A 22,166-nucleotide genomic window follows, 5' to 3' on the forward strand; every position below is an offset into this window, starting at 1 on the left:
AACTAATTTGTAGTTCATTGCTCTCCATTATATCAACCTATTTCTCTTGATTGAAGTAGGTGGACGCCCATCATTGTCTTAAGGAGGGCCACAGAATCACGAAAAATGTTCTAAATCCAAGCAGGGATTGTCATTTACTGTATGTGATATGGTGCAAAGAGTGTGGTTTTCATACTCTAGAGCCCGAGACCTCCAGGGACAATAGTTGCTCATCCCCAGCCTAGTGCTATGATGCCAAACAGGAATGGGAGTCTGAGCTATGTACTGTCATGCTGGCTATAGAGAATTATCGTCAAACCCACATTTTATATAGACTAAAATGTTTCACATGTTTTGTGTGAAACATATATTTAATATTTAAAGAACATCTAAACTCACAGATGGACTTACAAGGACATGGCTCAGGATGGGATTTAAATTACAGTAGGACCAGTGAGTTGGCTGAAAAGCTGTACACTGAGGGTGCACATTTAATTGTGGATGTAATTATCACTGGTGTCAGTGTGAAAAATTAGCTCCGAACATCCTCCAATGGGATTGACCAGCATAGATGACATTAGAATCCACCTTGCATAGAGAAATATGCTAACAGCTCTGTTTGTGACTTCTAAAGTCAGTTCTTCCAGTCTTGTGTTAAATTGTCGACCTAGCGGACTCGAAATTGATAGTGTGCAACATGTGTGTCATACCCTGAACAACCTTACCTTTAGGCGGGCAGGTTTTAGCTGCATTTGGATCGGTGTTTTGTACCTTGAACAGAGCACCGGGGCAGTGGTTGAAGAAGAAGAAGAATCACTTTATTGACAGTATATATATTTTTACATACACACACTGAATTCGTCCTCTGCATTTGACCCATCCTTAGTTGAACACACACATGCAACACCCAGCAAATTACATGCAGTGAAACACACACAGGAGCAGTGGGCAGCATCAAGCACCCGGGGAGCATATTGGGGGGTTAAGTGCCTTGCTCAAGGGCACATCAGCCGGCTAATGGAGGGGGAGGAGCATTTTTTTTTGTTGCATTAATCACTCCACCACACCCAAATTTTTCCTGCCCATCTGGTGGGGGAATCGAACCGATGACCCTCCGATCACAAGTCGCTTCTCCAACCTCTAGGCCACGGCTGCCCCCCCAGTTTTAATTATTTTTTTGAAACCAAATCACTCTTTCAAGCCACCGCAGCTGCACAGGTGAAGCTGATTCTAACACTCTTCCAAATGAAGGTTTGTTTTTATTATCTGTTCATTTAGTATTATCAGTTTCATTGTCTAACCTTTCAGTTTTATAGGCTATTGTGATCTGCTATCTTAGGAAACTGTTTCTCGAGCAACCGAAAACTGTTTCTCCATGTCAGAATGTGAGTATCTTTCCTCTTACAAGTAGGGCTATCCATCCATCTAGATTGTTTTGATGTGAGTTGCAGAATTTGCATCTATTCATGGACAAAAACCTTGTGCCCATGATGCAGGATATAGACTGTAGCGATATCTTCCTTAGCTGAGCTATAATGTTGGCTAGCTTGCTTTGCTAACAAAAGATAGTTAGATAGTTCATACATATAACTGCTCACAGAAGGTCTGTGGATTATCTTAAGAAACTTTTTTTCTTAAAGTGACACCAGTATTTGATGGGTTTTTTTTATTTATTTATTTTTTTTTGTATATTCGTATATTAGACAGAGTGTACTTTGTCTATACCATACTTGGATTTATTGACCTTTTTGAGTTTAAAGATAACCTTTCAGACAAGTTTTGTTTTGTTTTTTTTTTTTCAATTTATGTCACATAAAGTCAAATAAAAGTCAGTTAAATGAAAACACTGAATAGAGTAGAAATCTAAAAAAAATTAACAGTAAATTTTACTCCACTACATTTCATAGAGAAATATTGTATATTATATTTTTATTTTATGATAATATCTAATAGCGTCGGCGTTTGGGTTGTTTGCTGCCTCTGCTGTCGTCATCATCCTCCTCCTCTCTTCTCCTCTTGCTGGCTCCTCCAGACAGTTGTCTAGAAGAGTGCGCTAACTCTGGTTCATCGTCTGTGTCGCTGTCAGTGTCGCTGTCAGTGTCGCTGTCAGCGTCGCTGTCAGTGTCACTGTCTGAGATGGCACCAGGCAGTTCATTCCTCCTGGATCCTCCAGGCAGGGGATCTTCAGCTTCCACTGGATGGTTGACTTCCAAGTCAACTCGAGGCTCGGCAGGAGGAACTTGTGGACCCTCTTCATCTTCTTCTTCAGCTTGTTCTTCATTGTCATCATCATTATTGTCAAAATTGTCGACAACATTGTTGCCCTCCAGATCAACCCTCATTTGCCTCAGAAAATCAAGGGCTTCGTCCTGAAGTCCGTTGATGAAGACGAACCGCAGCCACTGAATCATTTCAGCGTCATGTCGCTCATCTTGTTCAATTTCCTCCAGTACTTCTTGCAGTGGGTTACGTACTGGTCCAGCTACAAGATCATTTAGACAAATAATTGATTATTACTACTTATATGACAGGAAAAGTAACCACACACTTCTACAATAATCACTTACTAATAAATCAGTGTTACTTAGTTTGAAATGTGTGGATGCTTTTCATAACCTTACACACAGTGTCTTATATCCTCAGCAGCTCCAGCAACAAGCACTTATTTGATGAGCAATGATCTGAAGCTACTGACTGATCTTAAAATTCAGCACGAAATCATTATTTGATTATTTTCTATACATGACAACAGTGTCTGCCCGATACATTTTTATATTAAACCTCAGACACGTTTGTGTGAAATGAGGAGTAAAGTTCCTACCATTGTTAGGGCCAATGTGGGGTCCGTCTCCTGATTCTGGCATAACTGAAAACAAAACAAAAAAAGACTATTTTAAATCCACATGATCACACTGTTTTTGTTCATTATTTACATTTTATGTTTTCAGTACATCACAACATGTCTGTCCTACACCTTGTAACATTAACACAAAAGAGCCCAGACCCATTCTTCTTTATAGGAAAATGATGGAGGATATAAAACATATCAAATGGATTACATCATTACATCATTAAAAAGTACCCTGTAGTGTCCAAGATCGTAGTTCTACATATATGTTACATTGGACTTTTATAGTAACTTTTTTCCTCATTTAAAGGTTTTTGACACCAGTGTCACTGTGGGATCTTTTGGATTAAACATCAGGCATGTTGGTATGAAATGAGGAGTGAGGTACCTACCAAGGTCAGGAGCATTGTGGTTATCACCGATGTGGGGTCCATCTCCTCTGTCCATTGTAACTGAAAAGACACAACAGCTAAAATATTATTTTAAATTCACATGACCACACTGTCTGTGCTCAGCTTTTACATTTCATATTTTCAGCCCATCACTGGCGCAAATGGCGCATTAAGGTATGTATAAAAATAATTATATGTTAGCAGGTTAGTTTATGTATTTGTGTTGACAATTTAAATTTAAGTATCTGTTCAACTACTTGACTGCCACACATTTACATGACTACATTTCTGACTGAAATAGGAACACACTCTTTTTGTGAGTCCAGTTATCCAGGACAAACACTATGCTCTGTCAGCCCACAAACACAGAAATATGACTTGAACTAAACTAATGCCAGCGTTGTGAGTGTAGTAACAAAAACATCTAATAAAATGTCACTTCAAAATCAATAGAGGATATGCTGTGTGGCTTTGTGAAAAGACAAAACAGAAATGTTAATTTAACAGTTAACTAATTAATTAAATTCACGCAATTGTTTATTTTCTTTCTCAATACTGTTCAGTGCTCAATGCCATGATCAGGCTTGTAGACTTACCTGAATTTAAGGAAGCTTCTTTGGTTGCGGAGAAACGAATATTTCTGAAGAATTGTGTCGTCAAAACTTCGTATGAGGTGCTTTGTCAGAAACGTTGTGTGATAGCGTCGAATCTGCTCGAGATCGTAGTGCGAACTGCTGTGTTGGGATCAAAGGAACACCTAATGACACTACGGCGGAATGTTTTCACTGTGAAACATCAGTTCCATATAGAGGAGACGTCAAAGCACAGGAGTTCCAGAACTTTTAAGGCTTCCATTTCATTAGTCATCAGAAATGAGCATATTGAAGGCTTGTGATTGGAAGGTCGCTGGTTCGATTCCTCCACCGGACAGGCAGGAAAAATTTGAGTGTGGTGGAGTGATAATGTCCCCACCCCCCATTAGCTGGCTGATGTGCCCTTGAGCAAGGCACTTAACCCCCAAGATATGCTCCCTGGGTGCTTGATGAAGCCCACTGCTCCTGTGTGTTTCACTGCATGTTGCATGTGTGTGTGTTTCAATCAGTGAGAGTTAAATGCAGAGTAATTTCCCAGTCTGGGATTAATAAAGTAACTTAAATGAAAAAAAAAAAAAAAATGAACATTGACAAGGATATGTCACCCTGGCTGGACTACTAAAGTTTGATTTCACATATATAATATGCCTTGACATGTGTTTTCTGTCATGTTGCTGATTAGACCAATTCAAATTGCATGAAGTTCTGCTGGGATTGTATTTATACTCATCAGGTCAGGGAGGAAGGGGTTGATCGTCCCACTTTTTACTTTACTTTCCTTAAGCCTATTCAAAGGATGTGGGCTGTCAAATACATGTTGTACACTTTTGACAGCCATCACCATCATGGGATCAATAGCTAGACTTTTCCTTGTGTTATTGTCCTGAGGGAAAAAATAGAGGCAGTCCTCTTGCAATGAGAGAACGTATACAGGGAAAATAATTTCTATAATTGCCTTTTTTTTCCTTATATAACAAAAGAAAAATAATACTCAACTCATCTTCGTGACATTCACTCACTATCATTAATACATGTTTGCACATGGGACAGCCAACTCTGAAGAGAATGTGACAAGCATCCTCAACTGGGATTTTTTGTTTGTTTGTTTGTTTTGGGCCAGTGGCTAAGCTAACAGCTATATAATGTAACCAAGACAAAAGGGCTGTACTTTTGCACTCAATAATACCTTGTGTGTATTATTAAAACCATTTCATCTTTTGAGACGCTGAGGGCTGCATTATTTAATGTTCTGAAATGTGTCTGAACTTTTAATACTTCAGAAACATAGTGTACTATTACACAGGCAGACTATCAAATGAAGAACCTTCTGTTAGGATAGGGCTCAGTGGAAAAAAATATATATATATAGCGGCACAACTTGGTGGACGTTACCCTGCTAATTTCTCTGCGTGAGAAATACAAGGTGTGGCGTGTGAAATGGTTGAAATGCGTTGAGAGCCCTGGTGATTGCATTCTTAGGCATACCAGTGCTTTGATGCTAACTATAACAACAATGACAATGTGTACATGCTGATGTTCAGCTGGTATAGTTAATGTGTCAGCAAATTTGCTGACAGGTGAGGCTGTACAAATCAGTTGTACCTCAATTTTGGGGTTTTGGGGTTGGGGTTGGCACAAGAAGGTCCTTCCTTGTATTCTGGTATTGTTCTTTCAAACAGCTCAGATACTGCAGCAGTATTTCTTCTGAGTATTTGGGGTTTTTTACATTTTCACATTATGACAACTTTTTCCATCAGAAAACTGTTACTTTAACTGTTTCAATCTGGTTCAACTAGCAAGTTATGCTAACTTTAGCAGCTTCTAGTGTTAATTTTACTGAGAAATGACTCAGATAGTATTAATTATTCAGGAATGAAGTCCATTTAGGCGACATGATAAGACACACTGACGCTCCTATTGCATATCAGATAAGCTTTGTAAAGGGAAGAAAAGAGAGCTTGCTGAGGGAAAACTTTTTCAAGCAGACCTTGTGTGTCTGGATGAAATAAGTTAATGAAAGTCAGTTGAAAGATCAGCAGTCCCACATCTTTTCCAAGCTTTTTATCCCCATCATATGTAAAATGCAATATAGGTAGAATATTGTTCTATCATCATTTAGCCCACAAGCTGCATCATTAAGTTAACAGCTTTACTGTTGTTTCACTCACAAAGGCTAATTGCAGAGCTCACGGAGCTCTCTCTCTCTCTCTCTCTCTCTCTCTCTCTCTCTCTCTCTCTCTCTCTCTCTCTGTGTGTGTATGAATGCCTCTTTATTTTGATACTGATCATACTGTTCTACTGCTGACCTACATGCTTTTTTGTCTTTTCGTTGCAGATGTCGCTCCTATGAGGACTGCTGTGGGACTCGCTGCTGTGTGAGAGCCCTGTCCATCCAGAGACTATGGTACTTCTGGTGAGTTACAGTTTGGACTGTGTCTGTTGAACTCTCTTATAGGGATGGACTGACACACCTCTCAGTCAGGCTGTCTGGTATGGTTCTGTGTTTCCTGTTTTAGTCTGTATACCAAACCTTTTGCTTTTCTATTAAATAGTGATTTTCAAGCCCTGGTTCTAAGTTGTATTGTAACTGTTTTAACTGAAGTAAACGCCGTTGTTAGCCTGCCATTGGTCGACTGTTTCGCGTTGCATTCTTCTTCCCTTTCTGCTAACTGTAATCTGATCCCAGGCGTCCGACCACGTCTTAGCAAATGGAGGTTGGCCTACTTGTTACCACGTGAACTTTGTTCCCTACCTAGCTTGCTCTGATGCAGACCATGACTACCTGCAGTATGTAACTAGGTGTGACTTAGTTGTGACTGACTCATGGTGGTACCTGTGTGTGATTGCTGTGTTGCAGATAATAATTACAAAACATTTAGACTATAAGCAGTAACTAAAACTTCCTGAACCCTCTTTCCTCACCGGAGTCTCTCTGCTCCTGCTGGACCTGTATGGATGTGATCATGTAGTTGGGTTAGTGAGAGATCTGAGATGTCCCTTGTTTTCCATCCAGGGTGCTGCTGATGATGGGTGTTTTGTTCTGCTGCGGTGCTGGCTTTTTCATCCGCAGGAGAATGTATCCGTCCCCTCTGAGGGACGAGCCAGCCTTCAACGTCTCTTTCACCAGGCACCCTGTCACAACACCAGGTATGGTAGATTCCATGTGCATTTCCAGAGCCCCTTTTAGCCCAGTAATATCTCACGTTGCAGCCTCTAGCCCACGACAATACTATTTGAGACATTAAAGTTAATGTTTAAACTACCTTTTACACAAATGTATGTAAGAGTCATCACTGCTGGATGTAAATCAGCTGACCAGACCCTTTTCTCAAATTTATAATTAAAAATACTGTAAATATCTGACAGATAATTAATAATGAAAACTGTTGTCTTGTATTTCTTTTCTTTTTCCTCACATCTGCACAGATGTTAATGCCCACACCCCACACTGCAAATCCCTCAACATTAAACCAGTACCAGTTAGTATAGGCCTGTGTGTACAGCAATGATATATTGCTTGTAGATTATAATACAAATGTATGTGTGACTAAATGTCACCACGAGCCACCTAACATGTATTCTGTTAACAGAACAAACGTTCAAAATCATTCAAATAAACTTAAAATCTCACCCATTCAGCCAAAAAGAAAAATATGTTTAAAATGTCACATTGTTGTGTCAACCCTTTGACAAGGTGACATGTAGGCTGTTTCCCATCATGCAAGTCGAGATTGCGCGGGACAGAAATCTGACCGGCGTGCATTGTGCAGTGATCACTGGTGATCAGTTCTATGCAGATGTGGCTTATCTCGATTTTGAGAGTCTAGTGTTAAACATCAGCAGTAGCCTATTTGACTGTGCCAACAAATTCAGTTTACTTGTAGCCTTCAGCGTTTGCAAGTGACATGAAGCAACACAGTCAAAATACAGGTTAAATAAGCCAGTGAACTTCATCTTCTCAGTACTGACTGACCTGGACAAAAAGGCTAATTCTCTTGAAGCCTGACATGATCTGACGTCTTCTTCAACTTAAAGTTCTTGATTATCCTTAACATGTTTGGCTAGCATGACCATCCTGGTCTGCTCACTGTCTTTTACACAACTGCTGTGCTGTCTTGTTGGTATTCCTCCCTTTCATTTATCCCATATATGCACAAAACATCATGGCCTGGGGACTTTAATTACTACTTTAATTAACATGACTGAAATGAAAAAGTTACTGGATTCTTAAAATGTTCTGAAACTGTTCTGTAATTATTAATTATTATTGTGGAATGTAGAAGAATGCAAATGTTGAGTCAGGTTTTGTTATTTATTGCATGCCAATTCTTCCAGAAAACCTGTTGAGAATGTTCATGTATGTGAAAAAATAATTATCTTTATACCTTAATAATATATGAGTATTATAGATAGTAGATAGTCAGAATATGGCAGTGTCAGTAATAATGAGCGAAACAAGGGAAACTGGTGTATACTTTCAGAAAAAGGCTTTCAAAAAAACAAAACAAATATAAACAAATGTCTAATATAACAGGGTGAAATATTAAGAGCAAAAGTAAAGGTGAAATGGAAATACATCCATCCAACAGGTAAAACTGTCTGCACTATCTTAGGCACAGCACATATATAAGATATTTTTGCACATAACTGTAGGCAAGATGTTTGGCTCTGTAAATAATACTGAGTACTTACAGAGAAATAACTCAAAAGAAAAAGAAACCCCAGGTATATATCATAAAGGCATAAGCTCAAACTGCTGAGTTACAGCACTAGTGGCAGGTTTGTTTCAGACATGTTGTTTTTTACTTGTCTTTACGCCTGTTTAATGGAGCAGTTTGAATCAGTACAGCTGTCCAAACCAGCAACATAACACCTGATTGTGCATATATATATAGTGTTTTCCTATTTTAATTTGTGTACATAGAAGGCATGAGTGGAAACGCCAGAAATTGGAAATCAAATTATTAATTAAAAAATTAAATCTGAATAAATATAGCGACTTGTCGTTTTTTGATTAATAGCGAGATGATTGGACAGCAGCTGTCCACATTACACAGAAAGCGGGGGTAGATACACAGTGACAGGACGATCAAAGCTAAAATGTCCTCCTCACTAACATTTTCGCTCATGACAAGCAATTTGGAAAACCAGTGGATGAATTCTAAGAAAATGCACTTTGAATTCTATGGTTCTGCATCAGTTAATGCTGTTCATTGTGATCAATTCTGTGACTTTCAAGGATTTCATTTTTAATACTTGATAGCTGGGGAGAAAGTGGGGCAGCAGATAAAACTCTGTGAGTCTCAAATGAATGTAATTTTACTCAGTCAGCCAAGCAGAAAATTGAATGGATAATAAAAGTATTTCATAAGAGTTCAATTTAGGGATTTGGACTGTAGCCAAATATTTACCTCAGAAGAGATGAACGTGGAATGACATGACATGGATGCAACTGCTTAGCTTAAACACTAAGAGAATGTCATGTCATGTCAAAGACTTCATTCAGAGCTTCTTTTAATAATCAGATGAATGCTGTTGTTTGTTTTTTTTCACCTCATGGTCCATTCAGCAACCCGCAAGTTGGAATCCTAAAGATTTCACTTCATTTCTGCAATAGTTATTCAGTGCGTTTACGTTTTGTGTTTGATCTATATAGTAGCGTTGCTTGTTACTGGTACACTTGTGTGAAGCTCAAATTGGGAACTCATGACCAATGAAATTCCTGGAAATCGTGTGTGCACATAGTGAACATGATGTCGTGGCCAAAATTCAAAGCAATACAGACACAGATAAGGATGTACTCACTCGTCCCTAGTAAGCACAGTTTTCGCTAACTCAAGAAGGGCTAAACTCTTTGTGATCATGACCTCAATTAACCATGAAAGAACATCGTCCTGTGTTTATGAAACAGATGACGGTGTCTCAGTGTAGCCTTAGATTACAGTCTGGAAGCAAGTGAACTGATGTGATCACTGTGTTTCTTCTTCTGTCCAGTTTCCCAGCAGCCAGGAGGTATGCAGGGCTTCGGGGTCAATGGGATGACAGGTGGCGACCCAGGGGTTGCCATGACACACCCGGCTTACCCAGCACAGCCTGGCCCTGCACATATGATGATGGGCTCCTATCCTCCACCTCCGTCCTACTGCAACCACCCGCCTCCGCCCTATGAACAAGTTTTTCAAAACAGCGACAAGAAGTAATGCCCGCAAAGGACTAAAGAGATGGAACTTGATGAGGAGAAAGGGAGTGAAGGAAGAAGGATAAGCAAGAGGGAAGCCGGTCAACTGTTTTCAACTCTTTGCAGATGTGACACTTGGAAAACACACAATGTCTTATCCTATGGAAAAGACCCACTGAGGCAGAACAAGTGGAATCTAGAGGCACAGACATACACTCGTTCACTCACACGCTGCTTCGTCCGCAGTGCTTCATTTATTCTTGGTTTCATACAGTGAATGTAACAGCCTTGTTGAACTGAAGCTCGAGGTTTTGGATTCACCCACTGTCACATGTCTTACGTCACCCTCCCAATGCAACCACAGGTATAGCTGTGCAAATTAGAACAGAATATGTCAGTCAAACTCATAATGTATTAAAGTGCTGGATGCTGTTTTTCTTTTTCTTGTGTTTTAACTATTAAGAGATATTTTCATCTGATCAGCTGAAAAGTGGAAGAAAATAGACTAAATGATGAAAACATTTTAAAATCTGTGTACAAATGATTCTTGACTTATTTTCTATCCAGCATTTTACTGCAAGATGGGCTCTTCACCAAATGATTTTTTGATACAGTTTTAATACAGTATGTGTAGTCCCAGGGAGGCTACCCATAGCTACTTATCTGTCCTGTGCAGCTACATAGCAAGTATAGGACTAAAAAATTGTCATATGGCACTAAAATACTAAAACGAGTGGAATACCATCAACCACTTTTTATTTTATCTTGAGACATGATGTGACATTGTAGTGACACTGCACTGTAGGACCGTGTACATACAAATGTTTAAGTCAAATTTAAGTAAATGAGTAAATACCTGAAAGGACATACAAGGGTTGGCTGATAAGTCTGTGACCTACAGTGAGGTAGAAAATGTCCATTTCAGAAAACCTGGCGGATTTATTTTATAACATTCACACACTTGGTTCAGCAGTCGTGGACCATGCGGATCCCTCATTTGCAGAATTCTTGGACCTCTGGAAGGTGGTCCGCAGCAACAATAACGTCATCGTTACTGTCAACATGACGACCACTGAGCTCCTTCTTCATCTTGGAGAACAGTTGAACTGCACGTGTGTGGAATGTGAGCTTCATAACTCATTTTAATGCAGGTGATCAGGTTATCAATCACCCTTCATGTTGCCATGATCAAAGGTATGTAGTACAGTTGTTACAATACCAGAATATTCAACTGCAGTTCTACATCAGTTTTAAAAAATAAAAAGATTTTCATTTCAATACCATGGCAAAAAGACAAAAATTCCTCCACACACAAAACCTGCACGTAGTACTGGTACAGAAAGAGTTGCTGTATACATTTGGGTGAAAAATCTGACTGGAGATCTGTTGTTTATAGCTTCTATACTTTCAATTCTATCAAATGCTGATATTGTATTGTTTTAAACATATGGTACTGAAAAAGTATCACTTTTGACAACCCTATGACATTGTGATATACTGTATAAATAATAGGAAAAGGAAGGAGAGGGTATGGGTCTGCTGTCTGATGCTGTAGTGTATAGGAACTGCAGCAGTGATCCATGTCCCTAATCTGACACCCAGGTCAATGAGTTGACCTGAGTTGCTGAGTCATTGAGTGTTATATGCCAACAGCCTCCTGCATCATGCTGCTTCCCAGAGAGGCTCGAAGCAACTTTTGGAAACTATTGCTTTGCAACCCCTCTGCTCACACTTAATGCTTCTGTTTGATTGTTCACATAAACTGACTGGATTTAATTTAACACGTTGCTGCTTTAGATTTATGTTAAGATATTTATTTTTCTTTCTTTGCTGCAACTGACATCTCAAGTGCATTATTGGTATAAAATTACTGATTTATTTAATCCAGGAGAATACCATCACATTGTCATGGTAACACAGTTTTTGCTTGGGCGAATCTAACCTTAACTGTGATCCAAAAAGTTTCTTCGGTGCAGTTATGAAAAATATCAAAGGAACAGGATCCAAACTGGAATTAGGAGGAGAAACCTGTTACTTACTAAATCTGCTGTAAATAAAAGGATTGTGCAGGGTCTAGCTGCCACTGTGGTGACAAATAACAAGCACACAGTTTACCTTCCTCCAGACATTCTTGGCACCTTAAGATACATAAGAAAATACTTGGAGCTGGAGCTGGGAAGCTCACAATGCATCACATTTGGTAGACGTGTGTTTTGGATGATACACTATATGGACAAAAGTACTGGGACATCTGACTATTACACCAACAGGGACTTTAAGGACACTGCATTTTGAAAACATACACATGAATATGGAGTTGGTCACCCCTTTACAGCTGTAACAGCTTCCACTCTTCTGCGAAGACTTTCCACAACATGTTGGAGTGCTTCTGTAGCAATTTTTGCCCATTCATGCAGTAGAGCATTTGTGAAGTCAGACACTGATGTCACCCAGAGGTGTTGGATGGGGTTGAGGTCAGGGCTCTGTGTGGAGCTTTGCCTTGTGCACTGGGGCACAGTCATGCTAGAATAGAAAAGCCAAACTTTTGCCACAAAGTTGGAAGCATAGCATTGTCCAAAATGTCTTGGAATGCAGAAGTATTAAGATTTTCCTTCACTGGAAGTAAGGGGCTCGGGCCCAGCCCGTAAAAAACAGCCCCATCCCAATACTTTTGTCTATATATTGTATGTTGTTTTTACATTTCTGGTTATGTTTGGATTAAACAAACAAAGTACAGTATGTTAGAGGTGAGTTTCATAGTTAAACTTGGGGTAGGCCCAGGCAGGCTGTTCTCTCTGCTTTATGTTAGTTGACCACATCCTGGCTTCAGCTCTGCACTTAACAAGCAGACATGAAAATTGATTTTCTCTTCAGCTCTCAGCAAGAAAGTGTGTTTCTCCAGATTGTTGCAATGTTAGTCAAAGTTTAGAAATGTACATGAACTGAGAGGAAAATGGGGATTAAAGGTACTATAGGGTGTATTTTTCGGGATAAACAATATTTATTTAAGGATATGAAGACTTCAGGGATAATGTCAGTTATAAAAAAAACATTTAAATGGATTACTATTAATTAACTATTTTGAGATGTACTAATTAGGCTCCTTAAATATTTTTATTTTTGTTCAAATTATATTTTTTTTGTACACACCCCCTGGTAATGTGTGTGTTATTGTGGACATACAGTACTTCTGTATGATGGTGGATTTCAGTGTGATGACCAAGACCAAGTGAGCTACACTCACCTTTATTCCTTGGGTTTAAATAATTAACTTTCTGGAGCTGTAAGTGTGACTAAATGAGAGAGAGGAGGAGACATGGATTTATCTTCCCACACTGTCAGCTGAATGCTAATTAGATGCTCTCATGTTACACTACATGTTACAGCTATCTCCTGGAACTTGAACTTCTGATCATAAAATATGTGACTTTAAAGCTGTAAAAAACAACAATAGGCAGATGTTTAGTAAGCAACAAATAGCCTATAATTTATGCCAGTGGGAGGCTTAGCTTAGTTTGGAAACAGCTAGCTTGGCTCTGTCCAAATATAACAAAAACATCAAAACCACGTGTTGTTTTAACACTGTGTAAAATGCATTCAATTCAAGGATCAATCTGCAAAAACGGAGCCAAAATATCTTGGCTATGAGAGCTGCCCTCTTGCACTGATGATGTCATTTGGAGCCAGAGTCTGTGCAGTAGCGATCAGGCAGTGGAGCCTCAGCATGAAGTTATGACATTTCACCCCCTTTTATAGCATCAAATAACTAATTAAAAACAAATTTATCAGAAAAATCCGTCAATGGGTAAGGACTACCTAAAATGTCAGAAAACATCTTTGAGAACAAATTGTTTTGATTTTATGCTGCTCTCCAGTCCAGTGGTGAGGCAGTCCTGTGTCATCTTTGATTAGTTGTATTAACTTAAATGGAAGACAGCTTTCTTTATTTGACTAAATCATGCTAAATCATGTTTATTTTTACTTCACATCTGCCGCAGCTTTAAAGTCATGAAGGAAATGTCCTACTATCCAGTTAGTTAGTGCATTGTCAGAGCTGACCTGTGAGTTGGCAGTTAAGGGGACTGGATCAGAGCTATTTAATGTGGGGAAATGTCACAATTCAGGATTCCTGTCTAAATCATGTACTTATCAGGATGAAAAATTAGTTGCCAGATTGAAAGCCAGGAAAACATACAGTAAAATTAATAAATAAAAATTGAAGTCAAGGCCTGAGTGTCTCATTAGAATCAGTTCCATTCTTCTAATTGCATCTGGTGTGGAACAGGGTCCACAACTTGATTGATGTCCTTTTTTTAAGGGAAATAGTCATTTATTTTGTGCATGGCTAAGTGAAGTTTAAAAAAAAAAAAACAAAAACAAAAATCACAAGACAAATACATTCAGAAATGTTCATCCTTTTTGTGGCACAAATATGCTTCCAGGCTATGTTCCTCAGAGGATGTTTTTTGTCATTTCTTACACATTTACAAATTTGAACTGATGAGGGAGCTAAGTAGGGAAGCTCAACAATGTTTCACTTAAAAAAAAAAGGAAAAAAAATTAGTAACTTTTGTTCTAATTATTGCGATTTGGGATTTCTTAGTTGATTGTTATTATGACTTAGTATTTCAAACCTATATGGAGGTATCTCTTGCTAAAACATAAAATGACACAGTATGCAGAGATGTAGAAAATTTAATTACGCATTTACCAAGCCATTTTTATGATACCAGGTCATTGTGAGTCATCAAATTGTGAGATACTTCAGACTTGGTTTCTCATAATATCGACCTAATGTCTATCAAAATGGGAAAATAAATTTGATGATGGATGGCACAAGATGGGGTTGTAAATTATCAGTACAACAGCAAAGCCTGTACTGGTACTTTGTCAGGATCAGATTAGCTCATAGCCTGTACCCATTTTCACTTTTCAAAAGGGTTCTATTAGATTTCTTTTTAAGGAAATTTTCACTCGGACTCCTGTCCTGGTCGTTCCTGCTCTCAAGACTCTCGTGATGTTTGACTGTGAAAGAACATGTAGTGCGCACACCTCTGTAGATTTGATGGAAGGTCATTATACAGACTCTTCTGACCCCAGTCTGGTTTCTGGTCTCCCACAGGAAACCAGCAAAAGGTTTTCGAACAAGACCTGACCCCCATGCAGCAACAATGAATACACAGCTGAATATTAGAGAAGGTGTTCTCTTTTATAATGTCAAACTATGCAACAGGAACTGGAATAGTTAAAGCATCTTAAACCTGTATTCTCTGTCTCTCTGCTGTTTTTATCTTCTCCTCATTAACCTCTCCTGTTTTCCATCTGCTCTGAAGCTTTCAACATAAAACATTGTGAAATTATACATTGTGAAATATGTAAATAAACTTCACTTCTAATAAAATGTGAAACTGACTAATTGATTTACTGGGAGGTGTTTGTTCACAGTCATATTATGCATGAGAAAATGAGCAGACTTCTTGCTTTCTATCACTATCATTTCTCTGCCTTTAGGCTGCTAAGAAACAGTGAACTATAATACACTGAGAGGCAGGCATGTACACATAAAGAGTGTAGAAAATGGGAAACATCTCAGCATTATGCAGACCAGTACAGCCTCATCAGTAAGACCTTTAAGATCCCCTCTTCTAAATGTTTATGACCCCTAAAATGACCTGGACTTGACTTGTGTCTATCGAATGTTTTCTCACTTTTGAACATATTTGAATGTTGGGGTGTGTGTGTGCCCCAAGTCTATATTTAATTACAGCCTTGAGATTAAGCATAATTAATGCTGATGTAGAATCACCAATTCCAAGCTTTTTTTTAGGCCAAATTTTAGAAAATAAGAATAAGGCTTATTATTAAGTGCATACATTTACTGGCATTTACATATATCACATTTACATTGCAACTCTTTGTAACCATAATTCTTACTGCAAGTAATCAATCAGCAGGACCTGGATCAAAATAATACAGCAAAGGCAAAAGAGTTACATTTCTGGTGTTGGCAAAATTTAGTTTGGAGCAGAATTAATTAAACTCTTAAAAGTTTTACTCTCTGGGGACAAATAGTTGGTGTTAGAATGGAGTGTCAGAACGGAGTGTTTGTGAATTAACTCTTTAAGTGTCAGTGAATGACATTTTACTCTCTTATTTTAAACATGAACTCCGTACATGGAAATGACTCCTCAGGTGTTAACTCATCGACCCCGCCCCCTCACACACGCCTCGTCAGTAGACTGCTAACGTAGTGATTCTGGGAGCTGGAGAGTGAACTTTTCTCCAGCTGAGATGATGTTGTTTGGTAAGTAAATGTGATGAATATGTGTATAACCTTATGTTTAACGTTAATGTGCCTCATTAACTCGCACTCTGTGTGCTTTGTGAAGACTAAGTACAGCGCTGTACGCGCACGCCAAGCTAACGCTAACGATTTACTCAGCTATCCTAAATTTAGTCAATGCTAATTCATGCACAATTTCACAGTCAATGTAAATATTGCCGCTAACCATCTGGCAGATATTTTACTAAGTTTAGTGGGCATTAGCTGCAAATTTGATGTGTGTTAGCGTTAGCCAAAGCGTGTTAAGTTACCCTGCCCACTGCCTGTCTAAATAAACAAAAAGTTTCCACCGGCCCGCGATGAAATTGAGATGCCGTATATTCATCTACGTTTTTTATTTTAAGGGGAAATACAGGACATTGGCAAAGCTGGCATAGACTAGTGGCGCTAGCAAGACGATGAACAGTTAGCGCTATGAGCTGCCGCCCGCCGGTTCAAGTTAGCTCCTTACTGCAGCTACACTGCTCTCCTCTGTTTGTTGTACTACACAAAGTATTATATGCATTCTGTAGCAGATAGTAAACATCACCAGTGTGTGACTGCTGACGTAAAACAACTTCTAGTCTCCTGCTGTTGTCTCGAGTTGAAAACTCAGGGGTCATAGCGTTTTGTTGTAGCTACAGTATTCTGTCATTAATGCGGTGGTGCAATATTTCCAACCTGTCTTATTTGTACTACTATTGTGTTTTACGTAGGGTAAAATTTCCAAATTTACCAAAGTTTCTGTTACCACACGAATAACAAAGACTTTATTTATGTCAGTTTGGTTTTCTCCACAGATCCTTAGTGAAACCTGCAGAAGTTCTCTTGGTATTTCTTGTGGTAAGAAAACTGATTTGTTAACATGCGATGTTGGTTTACAGTGTGCTGCATTGTGAATTATGTAGCACGCTGACTCCCTGACACACACTCACAAACACACACATATGTATGTATGTGTATGTGTGTGTGTGTATATATACTATGATTTATACAGAAAATGCAGACAAAGGTGCAATACGGGCTCCTGAAGTACATCAGAGTACCACAGAGAAATGAAAACTGTGCTGTGATTAATTCAATTCAATTCAATTCAGTTTATTTATATAGCGCCAATTCACAACAAAAGTTATCTCATGACTCTTTCCAATTTGAGCAGGTCTAGACCAAACTCTTTAATTAAATTGTAAAATAGAGAGAGCCCAACATGATTACGTCTAATTTCTTCATGAGGGTTTGTATACACTGCTACACCAAGTTGTCAGCATAAATATTGTAAATATTTGAACGGTGCTGAACAGTTCTTGCTTTCTGGGTTTTGTCTTCAATAACAAATTGACAAAGGAGAAAAGTGGGACGTTGTATCACATGTGCTAAGGTTTTATTTAGTTTTTTTTTTTCCTTCCAGGTAAAGATACTAAAGGCATATGTGTATTAGCTAATGTGCGAAGCATCAGTGTTACTGTTGGTAAATGGTTGATATTCCAGGTCTGAGGCATTTTTCCATAATGTTGAGTCATTAAGATATATTAATATTAATTTTATGTGGCATTAAAGAGAATTACTTTTAGATGTTTTTACTAAAGATTCTTATAAATGATTTCATTTGTCATGTTTATTTAAGTATTCAACTTATACTGGTTACTGATCTTGATATTAAATGTAATTAAACAAATGTGATTGCTTCATCTTAGTCTTATGCACTATTTTTCTGTCCACTAAAACTCAAACTAAATGTTAAAATTTTCTGGATAGGTATTATTTGGATAAAATTGCTTTTGTATCTCTCCAGATGGTTGAAAGTGTGCTAAGGTCCAATGCAAAGGGTGAAGATATCTTGAGTATGCCAAAACTAAATCAGTGTCAGATGCAGTGCGTAGATGCATGGTGAACATTCTGGTTTCAGACATGATTCAGTCACATGGGTAAGAATTTCTGGTCTCTTAATTTTAACCTGAAATTGTACTTTGGACACACATGTTGATTTTTTTTTTTTTTAAAGGATTCCACCAACTATTGTGCGGACTAGCTATGCCCTTGGAATTGTGACTTTTTTCATACCTGCAGGATACATACTAAAAATGGATATGTGAGTTCCAAAGGCCTACATAAAGTCCAAAACTCTATTTTCATGATTTGGCTAGATTTCTCTATCAATTTAACCTTTTTGGGTGCTTGTGTACATGTCTATTTATGTTTAAACAGGAACATTACTATGATCCAGTGGCCAATACTGGCTATCTTGCCTGGAGGCTGAAGACTGTTCAACGCAACACCAACGATGGTTTTCACAGAAGTTCCAGGCCTAATTTTAAGGATAGCCCAACAGCTCAAAGAGAATCTCTGTTAACTGGTGAACAGCTCTTTGGTGAGGAGTGCAGAGAGGCACTGTCTGTCATCAGACACTCAGCAGATAATTGTGTCATTAAAGAGGAAATGAGAGCAACATTTGAGTACAGACAGAAGGTGGTTCATGACGAGGATGCAGCATCTTCGGTCTTGCATGTATTCCCTTATTTCCTTGACATTCCTGGACTGTTGAGGACATTCTGATTTTAAATAGTATGTCAAGAGTTTGAATCGAGGCAACTGGATTCATGGTTTTTTTTCTGAAGACGCTTCGCCACTCCTCCGAGAGGCTTCCTCTGTTCTCCTCAGCAGAACTGAGGAATTATCTTCAGAAAAAAATCCATGAATCCAGTTGCCTCGATTTAAACTCTTGGACATAACATGACCTGGATGAATGACTGCATCCATAGACATTTTTTGTAGTAGTTCAAATATTTGATGTTTCTCTCCAAGTTAAAGTAATTAACCTGTACATGGGCATTGTGTCTCTGCTTAAAGATTGAACAGGATTTTTCCCTCATGTTTGGCAATGAAGTATCTGGAAGGTTTCTTGCAAAGTGGTCTTCATATTTCAAGAGCAAAGTCATCACAGAATGCCAGAATCTTCCTTCAAATCTTTATGTTGAGGAGCTGCTGACAGCCGTTGACCCTGTGACTGAGAATAAATCTGGTAAGTGTGGTTTGTTTTGGTTTGTTTTCTCTTCAGTTGCCACTTGAGTTTTTGTTCTCTCTTTCAATGCACATTTTGTTTGGGATGGTGATATGTCAGCTATCCTGTTGCTGTTACATCTCCTGCCCCCTACATCAAGAGGCCAGAAAAAAATGGCTGAGATGAGCTCAGCGCAAGTGGCAGACCACCTTTTAAGATTTGTTAAGGTATTTACAGTTTGGTTTCTGTATTCATTGAAGTTAATTTGATTAACAACAAAGAAAATACAAAGTTTGAGTTTATTTATGTAATTTAAAAGTTAAAAAAATATATCACATCTGATGACTATGTTTAATGTGCCATTTCAACTCCAGGAAGGAGCCAGCATCACTACTTTTCTTGAGAAAGTGGATCAAAGACAGCCCTTCCTCCTTTGCATTGGTCAAGAAAAGAAGACTATCCAAAGGTTCTTCATCATTGTGGACCAAAAGTCAATCCCATGCAAGGCTCAGACATCAGTGGCTGCTTTTGATGAGCTATTCAAAGCTCACTTCATCTTGAGTCTCTCCTATGATGAAGAAACCCCACGGGTCAAGGAACTTAGAGCAAGACTACTGCGAGAGCGCTGATGTGCCATCTGTTTTGACAGGTCAGAAAACAGTTAAAACATTCAGGTATGTTCATATGTTTTGTTTCTAAAGTGCACCACAAAAATTGTTCAGTTCTCTGACAGCATTTAAAATTTTTAGCATGGTTTATATCCTGCCAAAACCTTGCGTTTAAAATGCGGAGAGCAAGGATGTACATCATCTTTTTGTACATACAGTGGCTTCAGAAAGCACGTTAACGATGCTCATAGGCAATTCCATGATCAACAAGTTGATATTAATCAAGAAACAGCATCACAAAGACAATTTGAGATTGAAATTTCAAGTGATCAGGCAACAACTTCTCACTCCATGTTGCAGGTCCCACCTGTATCCTCCCATAAGGTGGTTGATAAAAGTGACATCTCATCAATGTGTGGGTCAATTGTTGCACATTTACAAGCCTCTGGTCTTTCTGAAAGCACTGTACAAACAATAGTTTGTTCAATGGAGGAAGTTATTTGTGATGTTCAGAGCCAAGCAAGAGAAACGGTTCTCCAGACATTTTCTCCTGAATATAAGGGTTCAGACATTTATCAAAAAATAGAGCAAAATTTAAATCAACTAGACAATCCTTCACAAAACTTCACATTGAACATTGCAGTGCACCAAGCGAGATCCTGCTCTACCAGCTGTTTACGGTATTAAAAAACCTTGTGTGCTAAATTCATTAGAATATTATTACAGCACTGATAACTATGCTGTTGATATAAAGCATGATTTGCTAGAGGGGGTCGTACAGTATGAGCTTAAGCTGTTTTTTCAGTACCTTTTAAAAAAACCTTTCTTTGAACATTTTGTCAGAGAGGATACAGAGCTTTAATTATGGTTATACAGAATGTAAAAACAAACCAGGTGGGTTAAAAATGGACGACAACACAAAGCACTTAGGTTTAAATGCCATTCAGTCATGGTGTGTTTTGCGCAATACGCCTCTTATATTTGGTGATATAGTTGAAAGGGGAAATAGTTACTGGAACCTTGTTCTTCTTTTGTTGCAGATTGTTAATATTGTGTTCTCCCCAATCCTTACTGATGGCATGATATGTTACTTGAAACATCTGATTTGTGACCACCATAAGATATTCAAGTCCTTGTATCCTGATAGAAATTTGATTCCCAAACACTATTTGATGATTCACTATCCAAGATGTATTAGGAAAAATTGGTCCTCTTTTTCATATGTGGTGTATGAGATTCGAAGGAAAACATAATTTCTTTAAAAAATCTATTAAAAACTTCAAAAACTTAACTAAATCTTTAGTGAAGCAACACCAGCATCAAATGGCATTTTCCTATGAAAATTACTATTTTAAGAGATTTGAATTTGGTCCTATAAAAATTAAAACACTTGATGGCTTAAAAGGTGGAGAAGGGTTGAGTCAGTTACTATATATGGACACATCTTCAGATGTTTCAACAACCAGCTGGGTGAACTGAGTATCATGTAGATTTGTTCATTTGCACTGGCACATCCAGTGACCTACCAGTTTTCAAAAAGATCTGCAACATTGTAATATATGAACAGCATGCTTTTCATATATTGTGCTGTTAATACAGTGTATTTTGATGACCACTTTCATGCATTTTGTATAGAGGAGAAAAATAATGAACATGATGTCATCTGTGTAAAGTTGACTTATTTTAGACCCTTTGATAAACAATACTCTAATGACAGCGAGGTAGCATACATTGTTCCATACTGTTACATGTTTTAACAGTATATTTTAAAAAGTTAATGTGGTGCAGAGTTTTAAAAATAAATGTTTTAACCTTAGCTTGGCCTCTTTTTTTTAATCATAGTTTAGTTGACATGTATCAGATTAAAAAAAAAAAAAAAAAGTATATTTACACCATAGTGTAAATTAGATTCAACACTTGCAGTAGTGAACTAGTACACTAAAGTTGAGAAAAACTAACACTGGTTAATACTGGAAAGTGTTGGATTTTGACTCTGAATAGTAACTCGTTTAGAGTGTTAAGATACCAACACTTCAAAAAGAGTAAAATTGACATTTTGTGGTGTGGACCCATGTAGACACTTTAAAAGTGTTGGAATTAAGTCTGATAGAGTTGATTTGGGTATGCTGATTTTGCTGTGAAGTAGCAAAAAAACTGATGGATGGATTAATCAATTAAAAAATGTATTTGTGTTGACTCAGGTAGAAGATATTGGACAGGTGGTAGGAGGTGCTAGATAAAAATGCAA

General features: G+C 38.1%; 1 protein-coding gene and 2 long non-coding RNA genes across 4 annotated transcripts in view; all 3 read left to right on the forward strand.

The window, feature by feature from the left end:
* vopp1 (VOPP1 WW domain binding protein) overlaps positions 1–12,376 on the forward strand; it is a 32,422-nt gene extending 20,046 nt beyond the window's left edge. For both annotated transcript variants that reach the window (XM_046371997.1, XM_046371999.1), the window contains 3 exons: positions 6,148–6,225; positions 6,826–6,959; positions 9,807–12,376. In XM_046371997.1, the coding sequence (XP_046227953.1) occupies positions 6,148–6,225; positions 6,826–6,959; positions 9,807–10,012 (418 nt within the window). In that variant the 3' untranslated portion in view covers positions 10,013–12,376. The remainder of the gene's footprint in view (positions 1–6,147; positions 6,226–6,825; positions 6,960–9,806) is intronic.
* A 3,843-nt stretch (positions 12,377–16,219) lies between these two features.
* Positions 16,220–19,371, forward strand: LOC124049643. The gene is made up of 5 exons (XR_006841438.1): positions 16,220–16,294; positions 17,113–17,155; positions 18,105–18,237; positions 18,315–18,401; positions 18,518–19,371. It is a non-coding gene; the product is annotated as an uncharacterized LOC124049643 (long non-coding RNA).
* Positions 19,372–19,417: 46 nt separating this feature from the next.
* Positions 19,418–21,734, forward strand: LOC124049972. Its single transcript, XR_006841518.1, has 2 exons — positions 19,418–19,537; positions 19,685–21,734. It is a non-coding gene; the product is annotated as an uncharacterized LOC124049972 (long non-coding RNA).
* Positions 21,735–22,166: the final 432 nt, after the last annotated feature.

Source organism: Scatophagus argus, chromosome 18 (genome assembly GCF_020382885.2).
Source record: "Scatophagus argus isolate fScaArg1 chromosome 18, fScaArg1.pri, whole genome shotgun sequence".
NCBI lineage: Eukaryota > Metazoa > Chordata > Actinopteri > Scatophagidae > Scatophagus > Scatophagus argus.